The sequence below is a fragment of the Bos mutus genome, chromosome 7 (assembly GCF_027580195.1).
Source record: "Bos mutus isolate GX-2022 chromosome 7, NWIPB_WYAK_1.1, whole genome shotgun sequence".
NCBI classification, from domain to species: Eukaryota; Metazoa; Chordata; class Mammalia; order Artiodactyla; family Bovidae; genus Bos; species Bos mutus.
In genome coordinates, this window is record NC_091623.1 from 1,924,796 (window position 1) to 1,941,492 (window position 16,697).

At 39.2% G+C, this 16,697-nt stretch overlaps 1 protein-coding gene across 7 annotated transcripts in view; it reads right to left on the minus strand.

The window, feature by feature from the left end:
- Nucleotides 1-16,697, minus strand: part of EBF1 (EBF transcription factor 1) — a 409,074-nt gene that overhangs the window by 369,754 nt on the left and 22,623 nt on the right. For all 7 annotated transcript variants that reach the window (XM_005897517.2, XM_070373017.1, XM_005897516.2 and 4 more), the window contains exon 6: nt 14,096-14,164. In XM_005897517.2, the coding sequence (XP_005897579.1) occupies nt 14,096-14,164 (69 nt within the window). The remainder of the gene's footprint in view (nt 1-14,095; nt 14,165-16,697) is intronic.

A 16,697-nucleotide genomic window follows, 5' to 3' on the forward strand; every position in this document is an offset into this window, starting at 1 on the left:
TCATTCGGCAGAAGCAAAATTAAAGACTCGGGGTGTGTTTTTTTAAATTATTATTATTATTATTATCTTATTGGCTAAATCACTCCTCGGTCGACATTTAATAAAGGGCGATAGACCAAACACTGCTGATTCGGGGCTTGGCGTAATGACTGACCTGAGTGAAGGTTTGTGTACAAAGTGGCTCCCCATTAAATAGGGCTCTGTGGAAGCAGCTGGTTCTCATTTTGAAACAACCGGTTTCTCTATCCCCAAGTGCTAAAGAAAATAATCCCTGCCATCTATGACTACACACTTTCACAGAGGCAGGAATGAGAATTTGATTGTGGAGATAATTAAAGTCATTCCTGGAACTTCCAAGAAAAAAAAAAGGGGGGGGAGGAAAAGAGGTGGGATTGAAAGAACAGTCAATGACAGTGTTTAAAATTAAACTATGACAAATCATCTGGAGTGAAGGAGGAGGAGGAATCCCCGCCTTTCGCAGAATTTGGTGGAAGCAGTTCTCCTTCCTCTCCACCCCAAAGCTCAAGGGGAGGCCAAGATGCCCCAAGTCAGGGCCACAGCCCCCAGTGTTCGGCTCAGATGCCAGAGAATCTAAACATAGCTCGAGAAACTCCTTGTCAATGATGGCACGTCACGATGAGGTTTTGTTTTTTAAGTTTCAACCTTAAATAAAACAGCCAGAGAGCAATCCATCTGGATTCTGCAACAAAGTCATCCCAGTTGATCTGAAACACTAAGATTATTTCAACATTAAGAAAAAAAGAGAAGATATCAGATCTTTGAAGGCACACTTCTCTCAATCACAAGCAGAGCTTATGTTTTGTTTTAACGCTATGCTGCTCAAATAAGAACCCATGCTCCAATATCCTCAGTGACATTCGGCTGAAGCTGCATTCCCGAACGCCTACAGATTTCACGGGCTTGCGGAAAACTGAAATATGTGTAATCTGTCTGTCTGCACTATCTGCCTTTAACAGGAAGAAGAGAAGGGCTCAATGAAGACAATCCAGGGCCTCCCAATTAACCTGATTAGTTCAGCACATTGCTCTCAAGAATGACACCTTATCTTGAAAATAAGGGAGAACTTCCTTCCTCAAGAACATGCAGGAGCCCCCAAAGCCACAACAGAGATGCAGCCTATGAAAGATGAACGGCCTCTGCTTCTCCTCCCTCTTTCCAGCTCACAGGCAGGTCAGGGAGACCGGCAGACACGGCGACTGATTGGATTTTGTGTCCTAAGGACAGGAGGCAAGCTCCCGTCTGCCCAGGTGGCCTTGGAGAAGGCTGGGAAAAGGGATGCCCTGTGGGCAACTTCAAGCCCCTTCTTTCAGAGTCAACCAGGCACATGATGGGATTGGGGTAGGGGGCAGGGGGGAGTTGAAGGGAGGGGGGGATTCATTAACCCTACAATCTCCAGAGTAGCACGTCAATATTACACCTGCCTAAAAGAAAAAAAGCAGTGAATTCTTGTCTTCAAACATTATATAAAACAAAGGCACTGCTGAAACTTATGGTACCCTAACACTGATTTCACATTTGATACAATAATGGGAGACTAGCAAGTTGCCATACAAAAACAGAGCTTTCCCGAACTCTCTGAAATCTACTTGCTTGCAAAGAATACTGTATGTGTATGTGTGTGTTAAATTTATATTATCATGTGTAATAGACATACTAGTTAACAGAATATATTCTTGAAATGTACTTTGCGTGAATGTCAACAGCAGGGTTTTTCACTTACTTGTCTGCTCTGTGATTTACTTGATCAATTAAACAGTTAGGCAATGAGGGGATTTGCATGGTAATCGTGTGAAGATTAACATTTTTAAGTGTAACAAATTTAATATTTTATCTTACGTTTTCTGTTTCTCATCATTCTTTAATGGCAGTGCCTTTTCACTTTATTTTGTAGTTAAAACAAGCCTATCTTTAGGCAGAGAGATTAGAACACCAGATTCAACTCCACTTCTACCTCTTTCCTTCATTTCACAAAAAAATACTCTGAGCACCTACACCACAGCAGTGAGGCCACTGTGCTGAGTGCTGGAGCCACAGCAGCAACCAATATATGCACACCACTGCCATCTGGGGCTTACAGTCTACTTCCTGAAGAGTCTATCTGCCTCAGCAATACAAGAGGGAACTAAAATTAGAATTTCAGAGCTGGAAAGTGTCTTTGAGAGCTTTTCATTCCAGCCCTTTTAAAAAAATAACAGCCACCTTCTACTGACTGTGATTTATGTGCCAGGCATTGTGCTAAGTTCGCTCCATGCATTATCTACTGGAATGGGTTGCCATTCCCTTCTTCAGGGGACCTTCCCGACCCAGGAGTCTAACCTGGGTCTCCCGCGTTGCAGGCAGATTCTTTACCATCTGAGCCACCAGGGAAGCCCACTGATTCCTCACCACAACCCTGAAAAGTAGGAACTACTACTCCTACCCAGTCTCACAGATGAAGAAACTGGAGCTTGGAGAAGTGAGACGATCTGCCTGCACCCCAAAGTTAACATTGGCAGAGCTCAGATTTGATCCCAGGCAGTCTGACTCCCCAGCCTGTGATTTTAACCAATGTGTAGACTGCCTTAGAGGAGTACAATAAAACCATGGAGTTTGCCCAAGTTCAATACCACTGAGTAAGAGCTAACAAGTAACTTTCTTCCCAGGGACATTTTTCCTCTGCATCATGATCTCTGTCGATCTGAAATAATATTCTCTTATTAAATATGTATATATATATGTATATATATATATATTTCTTTCTACACTTACTATTCCAATTTTTTTTCAACTCTGAGGTACTAAAAATACCAGGAAAGCCGGAACCATATGTTCCCTGTATTCACTGTTATATCCCAACCCTGAAAACAATGTCTAGCATATAGTAGATGTTCAATAAACATTCGAGGAGAGAAAAAAATGAGCAACTCTTCAACAAGAGGACTTAACTTCAATAAGGTCATTCTGCTTGTAAGAAAGCTCCATGGCATGCATCCATTAAGAATAACAATCCACATGGAATATTATGTGCAGATTGTAAGAGCTACCTGATTTCAAGCACCTAATATGTGTCAAACTCTGTGCTAGGTATTTTAAACCACACAATTTTTCAAACTTGAGATGATTTTCCCATTTCAAAGATGAAAAAATTAAACCCCATGAGATTCAAATACTGGGAAATAATGGTGGAGGGATTTGATTTTCTGCCAATGAACTCCAAAGTGTAGCCCTTTTCCATTGTACTCTGCCTTTTTCCAGATTTCTCTTTGGATTATGGTCTGTTTTATCCCCTAGTGAAACACACAATGGTTTACTCATCGAATTAAATGAGGACACAAGAATTCAAATATTGTGCTAGCAGTGGGCACAGCAATTTACACTATTACTATTTAATTAATTAATTTTTTTATTGAAGGATAATTGCTTTACAGAATTTTGTTGCTTTCTGATTTATGTTATTGCTGTTATTTTTAATCTCAGAAGTGAAGTGCCAAATCTACCAAGGAAACTGTTTAGATAAAAAGCTTTAGATTAATTCATGGAAAAAAGGAATTGTGGATATCAAGAAAAAGAGGCTGCACAAAATACTGAAAACAGTCTTTCATTTTTTCAACTGAACAACTGAGATGGGAAAAGATCAGACTGAGAGCTAGGACACGAAGTTTCAATCACTTGCTCTGCCACAAATAAAGTTCCTCAGGGGTATGCCTCAGTTTACAGATCTATAAAATGGAGTTAATTTCTGCCCTCACATTTGTATAAAGAGAATTCTCTGAAATACTATACCTTAAAGGTCTCCAATACCTTTGCAAGTTCTATTCAGATGTAACTTACTATTGAACTCATAATGGTCAGAGATATTGTTTATTTTAAGGTGCTCATAGGCCAGGATTCAGATCTGGTCTTCAAGAAAACATGAAGATGTAGCCACAGAAAGAAGAACACAATTTTCTGAAAGACATTTTGAGATGTATACCATTCATCTGAGACTAGAATCTGGCTTTAAGGAAAAAAAGACTGTGTAGCAAAATATGGTTTTAGACATTGTAATAGCTTCAATTCCATAGAATTCTAGTTGATCTATTTCAAATCCTAAAAGATGATGCTGTTAAAGTGCTGCACTCAATATGTCAGCAAATTTGGAAAACTCAGCAGTGGCCACAGGACTGGAAAAGGTCAGTTTTCATCCCAATCCCAAAGAATGTTCAAACTATCGAACAATTGCACTCATCTCATATGCCAGCAAAGTAATGCTTAAAATTCTCCAAGTCAGGCTTTAACAGTATGTGAACCGTGAACTTCCAGATGTTCAAGCTGGATTTAGAAAAGGCAGAGGAACCAAAGACCAAATTGCCAACATCCGTTGGATCATCAAAAAAGCAAGAGAGTTCCAGAAAAACATCTATTTCGGCTTTATTGACTACACCAAAGCCTCTGACTGTGTAGATCACAACAAACTGTGGAAAATTCTGAAAGAGATGGGAATACCAGACAGACCACCTGACCTGCCTCCTGAGAAATCTGTATGCAGGTCAGGAAGCAACAGTTGGAACTGGACTGGTTCCAAATCGGGAAAGGAGTACGTCAAGGCTAAATATTGTCACCCTGCTTATTTAACTTATATGCAGAGTACATCATGCGAAATGCTAGGCTGGATGATGCACAAGCTGGAATCAAGACTGCCAGGAGAAATACCAATAATCTCAGATACGCAGATGACACTACCCTTATGGCAGAAAACGAAGAACTAAAGAACTAAAGAACTGAAGTGAAAGAGGAGAGTGAAAGAGTTGGCTTAAAGCTCAACATTCAGAAAACTAAGATAATGGGATCCAGTCTCATCACTTCATGGCAAATAGATGGGGAAACAGTGGAAACTGCGACAGACTTTATTTTGGGGGACTCCAAAATCACTGCAGATGGTGACTGCAGCCGTGAAATTAAAAGACGCTTGCTCCTTGGAAGAAAAATTATGAGCAACCTAGACAGTATATTAAAAAGCAGACACATTACTTTGCTGACAAAGGCCTGTCTAGTCAAAGCTAGACTAGTGGTCATGTATGGATGTGAGAGTTGAACTATAAAGAAAGCTGAGTGCCAAAGAATTGATGCTTTTGAACTGTCGCGTTGGAGAAGACTCTTGAGAGTCCTTTGGACTGCAAGGAAATCTAACCATTCAATCCCAAAGGAAATCAGTTCTGAATATTCACTGGAAGGACTGATGCTTATGAAACTCCAATACTTTGGCCACCTGATGCAAAGAACTGACTCATTGGAAAAGACCCTGATTCTGGGAAAGATTGAAGGTAGGAGGAGAAGGGGACAACAGAGGATAAGATGGTTGGATGGCATCACTGATTCAATGGACATGAGTTTGAGTAAGCTCCAGGAATTGGTGATGGACAGGGAGGGCTGGCGTGCTGCAGTCCATGGGGTCACAAAAAGTTGAACATGACTGAGTGACTAAACTGAATAGCTTCAAAGATAATTTAACCAACTCTCTTTTCTAAAGAACTTTCTAACAAATAAAAACGAGACTTATCATTTTTCATTTTTGTCTTTGTAAAAGTGTGTGTGAGTGTGTGTGAGTGTGTGTGTGTGTGTGCACGCGCACACACGTGCGCATATGCGAAAGGAACCAAACCTGACACAGGTTCTGGGTTCTCTAACTCTCCATTTTGTGAAAGAATTTAACGAATAGTGCATCCAAGACCATCAAAAATGATGCTTTGGGACTCCTCTGGTGATCCAGTGGCTAAGGCTCTGTGCTCCCAATGCAGGTGGGCCAGTTTTGATCCCTGGTCAGCAAAATAGATCCTACATGTCACAGCTAAGACCCAATGCAGCCAATTAAATAAAATCTTTTAAAGTGATGCTTTAAGATATTACTAATGGATCAGAATACTAATGAATGGGAAACATATTCAAAATAGGGGGAAGTTATTGTTCTATTGAACAATAATAAGTAAATTGTAAGTAGCATTATCTCTCTATAGATAAGAATTAAAAAAAAAAAAAAAAGCTTTAGTCAAACCATGGCTGCTTTCAGAAGGTGGAGGGTGACAACCTCTGACCACTGGCAAAGTTGTCCACCTACACTCTGCCTCCTAGGTCTCACCAGAGCAAGAAGTGACACTGTCCAGTGCGGGCCACACTCGGGGCACAAGTAGAGAGCAGGATCACACGAAAAAGCAGCAGCTACCATCACAGAACAAGACAGCCTAATCTTTCACTTTGATCATTTCCTATTCATTGATTAAAAAAAGAAAAGAAAAAGTTCTTTCAACCTGGAAACACATGTCACCAGTGTTCATGCCCCACAGAAGGGCTCCTTGACTTAGTCACCCACCTCCCCACAGACATAAACAGTATCAATATCTGGTCAATTGAGCAGCAAATAAGCAAAAAAAAAAAAAAAGTTCTTGAAAGATTTTTGATATTGATGTTAAAGGGGCATTTTTTTAAAAAGCCACCATAACCTTGACATGAACCAAAATTTTAGAGTCTTGCCAAAACCCTATACAGTATGTATAGTGACCACATCCAGATTAAAAATTCACACGCCTGCAATTTAATTATTTTCTCTTTTTCCCCCTCTCCTGGCAGGGAAAGTGTTAAAGAAAACAATAAAAGGACAAGTAAGTGTACAGGGCAGGATTTACTGGCATTTACTTTTAATCTACGGCCCTTCACTCTGTAGCTTATCGGGCCTCCGTCAGTCCTTTTTCCTCCTTTATATTTCATGAGGAGCCCCCCATGCTGCTACTGAGAGACAGAGCCCAAGTGCCTATAAGCTTTTTGTCAGGTAAAAAGAGAAGAAAAAGGAAAGGAACAAGAGGAAAAGCAAAGCTAAGAGGCATCTATTAGATGTCACCAGGCTTTTGTATTCATGTCAATGATTCAGGATTAGAGTATTTGAAATAATCTTATTGAGAGGAATCAAAAGGCCCACCGAGTGAGAGGCTGCTCTGTAGCATATGGCAAAGGCTCGAACAATATCTTATTAAAGATGTGTTGGCTAACACTATTACTTTATATTATATTACAAAACTATTGTGCCTCCAACAGTTAGCGGGATGGTATAGTTACCGAGGGCCATTTTGGAGGTTATTGTGTGGGATCGAGCTATATAATTTGCCAGCTTGTCTAGTTACATCTTTCCAAGTAGGGTTTAGAGGCAAGTTTGGAACTGGAACCAAGCACTTCACCTTCAAAAATAAAAATTCCTAAAGCACACTGAAGACCACTCTATTCCCACTGGAAGTGGAATATACATTACGTGGATGAAACGCCAATGGCATTTTCTTCCCCAGAACCGGTTTCATTAAGTTTGCATCATTTACCACATGTGACCCCCTGTCTCCCCCATGAAAAATATGCAGGGTCGTTTTTTTTTTTCTTTGGCTTTATTCCCCTCCTCATGAAAAATACACACACACACACACACACACTCAGCTTCACACATTAGCAGAGTTAAGGCAATTAAAATTATATTACAATAAGTACCGTAATGTTAAAACCTTCATTTACCTTTGGACAAAGGCTTGTAACTGGAGAGAGAGTTTGAGAGGGAGATTTATCTCCATCTACCCATACCTTTAAAGGCAACACGCAATCAAAGACAAACCTGTAATGTTCACCATTTTTCATTGATTGCAATTGGAGTATTTAGGTCACTTTTATATTATCATGGATGGTATACAATTACACAGTTTGTAAAGGGAGGGATGAGACAGTAGGTGAGAGAGAAGGAAAAAGATGGTCTTTTTCAGATAATACTTAATGCAAATTAAAATGACCAAAATCTCACTACATGCAGAAGCTTCTAAATGGAGTTTTTAAAATCTGTCAATTTTTATTAGAGTCTGGTCAGGTGTGAGCGGTAAGGAAAACCAAGGTAAATTTATCACTGGAGAACTGAGTTGCACTTTAGGAGGGTTTGGGTTTTTTTCCTAGTCTAAGCAATTTCTTTTAGAAAAGCAAAAGCATATTTAATATAGTGATATATTCTCATCACAAAATGACTGCAAAGTTGTTAGATGACACACAAGGGACTTTGTTCAGCTTCTCTGTATTTTTCCAGAACTGTTACAAAGTTATGACGACACAGGATTAAAACCCCACACCATGGGCTGACACCCAGGCCGGTAACACATATGCACTACTGATTCTCCAAAGCTCCCTTAAATACATTTCTTGGAAGTTGCTGCCATTATTTCCTTTACAGGAAAGCTACAGTTGTTCATTATACAGTGTCTGTAGTAGTATTATACTGTATAAAAGTGCTTTGCATTATGATATACTGTCAGCATACTTGAAATCCATTTGAATGTATCCTGGCTGTATATTTGGGAATAGCTGATAGCAAATGGAATATAGACTGCTATTAACTGATTGTATTCGTTACTTTCTTATCATGGTAGGAAACTGCATACAAATGTACGGGCTCATCTCCTATTCAGAATGGTATCTGAGATGTGATAAAATTTAGAATGATAGTCTCTCACATAAGTCTCATCGCTAATAATCACATATGAATTCCCACTGAGAAAACAAATGTTTAAATATGGTAGGATTAATAAACAACCATAAATTCACGCTCAGTGTCAGCGCTGGCTTTTCACTTTTGGAAAAAACGCAAACCTCTCAAACCAACCAAGAGGACAGCAATTATCCTGCCTGCAGCAATTTTAAAGAATGAATTCCTCGTCTTTTTATTTTAATGGGGCATTCAAAGTTAGGAAATCAGGTGATATAAAAGGCATATCAGAACTCTAGGAAATGCATTTATACCTCTGGGTCTTCGAGCTCTAGATAGCTATTTGTGTACCTTACAGAGTGATTATGTTTAGTGGTTGGTCCTTCTGAAAACTAGATGAACACCAAAATAATAAGTTGAAAGGTCAATGAAATAAAGCCATGAAACTCTGACTAAAAGTCTCATCTGCAACTTTAATAAAAGTATGCTTATGTTCATGTTAATTGAGGACTTTCTTTTCACAGAAGATAAAGAAATTTTAGCGCATTTTTGGATTTAAGTCTGATGATAAAAGACAAAAAAATCATTTGTGGTCAAGGGGCCGTGATGCCTTCACAATCTTAGGACTGCAGATATAGGAATTAGAATATAGCCCACCCTGCTCAATGGTTAAAAAAAAAAAAAATACTACATCCTAATTCTAACGTTTTACCATAGTTTTTCTGTTATACAGATGAACATATATGTTACATATATATATCAGGATCAGTTTAATCAAGAAATTAGCTTGGTGTTAAGGCAACACTGCACTTTTCTAAAAAGTCTTATCACAGCACTCAAACCTCTAAGATGAAGAATGAATCAAAAAAAATGTTTTTATGAACAACCCTGATGCAGGTAAAATGGCCATTCCAATATTTTCGTTCTGAATTCTATTTCAGACAACAATCATAAAGCAAATCCATTTAGTGTTACCGAAGTGAAAGTGAACTAGATGTCAAAGATCTTTAGAAAATTCTGGAAAGAAACAAGTACACACTATTTTTTCTTTTTAGGAGACTCTTGGGCAAGTGTGGCCTGAAGAACTAGTTCCAAACAGGCTAAATTCTTCATGTTACAAAATTGGTATGCTTTTTTTAAATGTTGCATGTCAGGGCTTACAGCTCCAAAGTAGATACAGAGATTCTTATAAAATGGAAAAGAAAGACCAATCTATTAAGCTGCAATAAGCAAGCCCCAAATCTTTAGAGGTATATTAGTTGACAGGCTTTAAAAAATCCACGTTTTTAGTACGGGTTATGAAGAACTCAAACTTGTGGATCACTTGAGCCGCATTACATCCCAAAAGGGCTATGTCTAAATTCACACGAGACCAAGAAAGTAATTTGAGGAGGAATTTCATCCTTTATTATTTCTATCTATTAAAAGAAAAAAGTCCACTTGTCAATTCTCAAAATCCACAGTGCAAGGAAATGAAGAATTGGGCTCTTCTTTTCTCCCTTTATTTAGCAGTCCAACTATTTCATCAATCACACTGATCTTAAATTGAAAAACCAAACAAACAAATATTGAGCCATCCCCCTATCCCACCCTACTGGAAGTTAGCAGCACAAATCTGGCTGGAAACTTTAAAGCTCTGTGTGAAAGGAATCCTATAGCATAATTCAGAGAAAGAAATGTTTTTGTAAGACCCATCTGTATTCATCCATGTCATTGCTCAAAGAAAGTTTAGTGAGCCAGGGTAGAAAAATAAAGAGTTTTGTGAAGCAAATCTAGAATGAACAGTAATCCTAACTAACAAGATAAGGAGTAAGAGTCTAGTCTGCACACTTAATATATTCAGTTCAAGCATTTATAAAGAAGTTTCCACATAGAAAATGGAAGATTTTTATATGAATTCAGAAAATCTGGGTTCCCAACTCAGAGTACCCTAGGTGACTTTTGTCATTATCATCTTTTCTGATTCTTACAAAGTAAACCTAATTAAGAACCTCCCTCATTAGTCTTCCAGAAAAATTAGCACAGCTTATGCTAATTACTCCTGCAAAATTTAATAAACTTGTTGAAATGGGAATAGTCTAATGAGGTTTTATTTATTGAACTAAGATAACTCCAAGGAAAAAGGTTAGGACACAAGGATATCCGATGTGGTAATAAAACTACAATTTATTCAATTTCTAAACATGAACTTTATTGCAAACCTTTTAAATTCAAATATGAGTTACTATGTGAATATGTTAAATCAATCTCCACCTTAATCCAATAACTGCAAGTCATTTTTGGCTTTTTACTTTAACAATAATTACCACACATAGCCCTTTACCTCAACGATAATGAAATCTGCTGTTATTAGTTCCTGGTCATCAGCTATTAAACACAACACATTTGACTTTTCCCATGTCTATATATTCCAAATATCTAGATCCTTGCACACAGGCTGGTTTTTATAATTCTTAATCAAACAATTTGGCATTAAACAGAAACACAACCAGGCAGTCAACTCAAGATGCACACATCATCCATTTACAAAAATTTCCTTCCAAACGTTTTTGAAGTGACTTGACAAATTGTCATAATTGTAAAAAGAGTTGGGGTCATATTTTTCTGACTATGTTGCATGCTATCATAAATGAAGCAGAAACACATTTTCTAAATCACAGTATTTAACTGCTGATTTTGTTAATTCCACTTTTTTGATAGACTATGCCAAGCTGACCACTTGCAGCAAACCACTGGCAGCAAATAATACTGCCAAAATTTAACACAGAAATAGCTTATCCTGCACCACTGCCGTATGACCATAAAGCCTCTTCTATCAATCCTATAAATAGTTTTCCTGAATAACCACTACTAAAAGTCTTTCGACTGATAAAAATAGCACTGTTCTTCCAAAATCTGAAGGACAAGCAAAGGGAGCTAAAAATTATTGGTGCCCAAAAGGTGACTGCGTGTTAAAACTATGCTAAATCCTAACACAAGGATTGCCTGTACCCTCAGTCCTATAATTGCAAATTGGATGCATCTTGTAAAAACAGTTACTCCTGCTACTGAATGCAGGCCCCATAACCTATTTTTACAAAATATGCAGGGATTCTCATCCATAAATCTGAAAGCAAATCAAACCCTAAGCACGTAACACAGATATTATGCAATCGGTAATATAGAATCAAAATGGAAACTATGAAATTCAAACACAGTTGCCATCATTTTTTTTCCTTTGCAGCAATTTTATGGAATTGAAAAATCTTTTCTATTTCGCCCTTCCTTGTGTAAGTTCTTTTCCTGTTGTTATTCTCTTGTTAAAAATGGAAGTTTCACATATCAGCACAGACAGGACTGGAGCATTAAAAACCTTTGGCAGACTGAAGGACAAATAAATTCTGAAAACTCAGATGCAAATAAAAATAGCTAAATGGGGTTTTGCATATCAGCTGGCATCGCTGCTTGAAAAGACAGTTCATGGGAGACAGTGGCAACAGCCAGCAAATAAACGTATGTTGGGACTCATGCAGATAACCAGGGTTTCAGCTGCTTTTCCAAGTACCCTTCTCTTAAGAGACCAAGATTGGCTAACAGCATTTTCTACTTTGTCAAACCAAAAAGGAAAAAAATAATGAAAAGGATAAATGTCATGAGTAATATCTCTAAAGCCACCAACAGTATAAAGTGCATACTTATTTTACCTAAATTGTTTGAACTACCCTAGCCAAGAAAAGGTTTTAAGTACCCTACTGGGATAGATGCAAGGCGGCAACAATAGAAGCCACACTAATGCAATCCAGGTAACACAATCCTGTTTCAAAAACACGGGCCGGGCTAATTACAGCGCTGCTGAGTCAAGTTTCTTATGCCATCGCAACCCACAGAAACAGGTCAAAATCAAATGTTATTCAAACCACAGTCATATCAACCTTCTATATCAGAGTCACGGCTTAAAACCAAACGAAGAACTTAAAAGCTTAACCCATTCAAAAAAAAAAAAAAAAAAGCATTTTCATTGCGGGTGGCAAAGTAAGGTTCTTGTCATCATCTAAACCAAAAGAAACTGTGCGACAGAACCAAATGCTGATAGTTACAAAGTATGGGCAAATATTTGGGCTGGTCTTTTGATCAGAACACTTTCTTCCTAATAGAAGAGTAAAATCTGCTTAAAATAACAAATGGTATTTTGAAGCAAGGTATTTAGGTGAAACAAACAGCATAAAGGTTATTTTTTTTTTAATTTATCTGAAGATTTATCTGCCATCGCAGAAAAAGAAACTGCATAATGGCATGTCTGCTTCTGTAGATAAACATGCTATATTAATTCTATAGGCAGCAGACAACTTCATTACACTCTAAAGGTGGGTGTTTTCAGCTTTGAATCAAAGAAGATATTAAGCAAAGTTATCAAGTTATCCAGCAAAGATATGTTTTTGGTGAATATAAGTGAAAGACAGTTCAAATATCTGACTCAAATGCAAGCTTTATAAAACTGCTAGGCAATCAAAATTGGGTTTAAGCCTAAAGAATCACAGAAGTCAAAATTAACAACTAATGTTTTGTCATAAATCACAATGAAGAATACTTTTTCAGTTAACTGAAAAACGATAAAGCCCCCCAAAAGTAAAGAATTGGGAAGATAGATAGATGTGCACCAGCGGGCAGTGGGGGGGTGGAGGGGGTATCCAAAATCAATATTACCAAACCCCAAAAAGGGCTTTTATTCAGCTGTTGATCTCCTCAATGAGAGATCAGTCAGTCTTACTTGCAAGACTCTTCCAGCTAGTGGAGGGTGCTAGCTCTTTTCCTAGCTGACAACTGACAGTATCTATAAACCTTCCAGGCCATTTAACTCCCAATGAGTAATGCTATGTAACAAATGGTTTATCATACATGTTTCCATACAATGAATTTCAATAATTAAAATGTAAAACGAATATTTGGAATGCGACTTTGCATAATCTCTGCACACACTGACTCGAAATTGCGCCGAACAACTAAAACAGATTTATTGTTCTACAATGATTTACTTGGTCATGTCAGATTAGTAATATGGATCTGTTTAAAAACACAATAATTAAGACAAGCAGGATAAATTAATCAACTTCCAATGCAGTCTGAGCTACAATCAAACCCGGGAAATTACTGTAGAAAATCTTGGTTCACAGATCTCTTTAAAACTGCTTTTATGCATAAATAAAACCTTAAAATGTAGATGGATTACGTCCAACAGAACTACTGTAGCTAAAAGTGATAATGATTCAAACATTTTTCAAATAAAAGTTAAATATTTATAAGCACCCAACCACATTTCATAAATCACAAATTATTATTATTTTATTTCTGAAGCTTCCTGGCACAGCATGAGGATTGAGCCACAGAAAGTCAAGAAAGAAGAACATTCCTTTAGGAGCATGAATCAGACACAAAACTGGAGCAATCCAAGAAAGCGGGCCTCCAAAGAACATTCCATATGGCTTTCCCAGGAATCGCAATAGCTCAAAGCAGCAGATGAAGTCATGACCAACAGGCGAATTTCGGCCACATGCCTTCCTAACCCTCACCCGAGAGCCACACGAGGCAGGTGTTTCATTATAATGAGGAAAAAGAACCGACTGAAAGTAGAGTGGTCCCTACCTGTCAATTATCACTGGATCTGAGGGAGTCTCATTTCGGTTGCCACAGCTTTTCTTGTCACAACAGCGGCTGCAGAGCAAAAGCGAGAGGATTTAGTACAACCATTACAAATGTAAAATCATCATTTAGGCAGACAGAAGGTTCAAATTGCTGGGTTGCAAATGCTAGAATTACCACAAGCCATACCTGGCAATCAACGGATCCCTGGGACAGAATATTCTGTTTGGGTCACCTACGGGTTAATGCCAGGTTTAACCTCTCCCTGCACAAAGGCGGGAGGGAGAGGGACTCTCTCCAAGCGAGGACTGACAGTCCTAAGATGGGGTCTCCCCATCACTGCCCGCGGAATTGGAAGACTTCACTGTGAAACGCATTATTATTACATCTACCCAATGAGAATATTCAGGGTTGTGGGTGGCTCAAACTCTCTTCCCTCAAGATCACACTAATTGCGTGGAACACGTCAGTAATGAGGTATGAGTGATTCTCCCCCTCCAGTCATTTTGTATTCAATGGATTCCTTTTTCTTCTGCTTTCTCTTTTATAGGAGATGTTTCCTTCAATCACAGCCTTCCTGAAATGCTAAAACTCTAACGGTCTGCTTTGGAACCGTGTTCAGAATGTAAGAGTGAAAGTACAACACAATAATTAAGACAAAGAGGAAAGACAAAACACAATAGAGATCCACATGTCCTCTGGCTTTTGTGCCTTCCACTGGTCACTGTGTAAGTTTTCTGGAAGCAGTATGGACATGGATCCAAAGGCTGGCAAAGGCCTGACAGTGAATGCTCTTTATTAGATCAGAGAAGAGGCAGTTATGGGCAAGAAAAGCATCTACTATCAAAATCCCACCCCATATGTGACCTTAAAGTTGCCAGTGTTTTCTTAAATTGAGATGCTTCTAAAAAGTGAAAAATTAGAGTTTTTGAAAATTACCCATGGTCAATGGAAGACTATCCATCTGAGACTTGTCTGCAAATAAGAAATGTGTCCAACTGGCCAGTCTATACCTCAGGGCACACTATAAAAGCATGTATTTGATCAATCATGAAGGTGAGGGAGTTATGCAAGGGTTATACATTACCTGCATCACAAATAAAATATGCATTTATCTCCCTCTTACACAAGCACATGCGTGCACACACACACACACACACACACACACACTCATTTGACCTAGTGAATCATAGAGCCTAAATTTGGAGAGCTGTTGGAGAGAAACAAACACTGAACTTTATTTTCAGGACCCAGAAATATACACCCGCACAGGGGGTCTTTCACCAAAGTTGGGAAGTCTCTCTCTATCTCTGAAAAGAGAATCAGCTTCCAAATTGATGCTCATTTTATTTGTCTCTCATATCTTCAGAAAACAACAGCTAGAATTCTCTCTCCTTTGTCAGAGCCCCAGCTGAAAACCACACCACTCGCCTTAGAGCCATTCCCTTTCTGGTTCAGAGGAAACAATTTCCTCCAGGTCTGAGTTCAGCTATACTAGGACTTTGAGGGAAAGAAAGCCCAAAGGATCCCAACACGTAAAAGAGATGTAGAAAAAAGGGACTGAGAAATCCAGTAGTCGACATGAATGCCAAAAAAGTAATGATAATTTAAAAACTAAACTTTACTATCTCTGAACTCTACTTCCCTGCACCTACATTTCAAGGGCTTGCCAGGAGAGTGCAGTGGTTAAGAGCACCGACTCTGGACTCAGAGTTGCTTGTGGCACTGGAGCAAGGTACTTCACCTCCTGGAGTCTTAGTTTCCTCATCTATAAAATGGAGCGATTGCAGTACCTACCTCTCAGTGTGAGGGCACAGGTCTCCAAAAAAAAGCCCATCAACAGAGCCTAAGTCTTTACCCAGGGAGAAAAGCAATGCATGGGAAGGCCTATTTCTCCTTGCTTTTTTCCTTTTCTTTTTCAAAACAGTGATTGGGCAAATCTCCAGAGGTCAAAACCCTCACCATCATCCTGCCTGGACTATTGCCTTCCAGGGACCCTTCCAACTTGCCTGGTGATAGTTTCAGACTAGAATCTACATCTCCAGATGATATGACCCTCTCCCTCCTCACTGCACCACCCTCAACCAAGTCACTTTCATTTCTCGCTTAGACTCTACATTGGCCTCCCCTCCACTCTTCACCCACCACCAACAGCCAGAGTGATCTTTTCAAAATGTCAATGGAACTGTCACTCCACTGCCCTAGACCTTTTAAGGGCTTCCCACCGCACTGAGAATAAATCTATGGCATGACATGGAGCCAGAACACCTCCCCATCTCTTGTCACTCTCCTCCAATGTGCCACACTCCAGCCTCACTAGCCAATTTCAGTCTCCACACTCAGTCTGACCCCAGGCCCAGGTGCGGGCAGGCCTTTGGGCCTGGACTGCTCCTCCTCTATGCCCTCCCTAGCTAGCCAGCCTCTACCCACTCTTTGGGGCATCCCAGGAGACTCAGGGGTAAAGAATCTGCCTGTAATGCAGGAGACCCGGATTTGATCCCTGGAGAAGGAAATGTCAACCCACTCCAGTATTCTTGCCTGGGAAATCCCAGGGACTGGGGAGCCTAGCAGGCTATAGTCCATGGGGTCGCTAGGAGTTGGACAT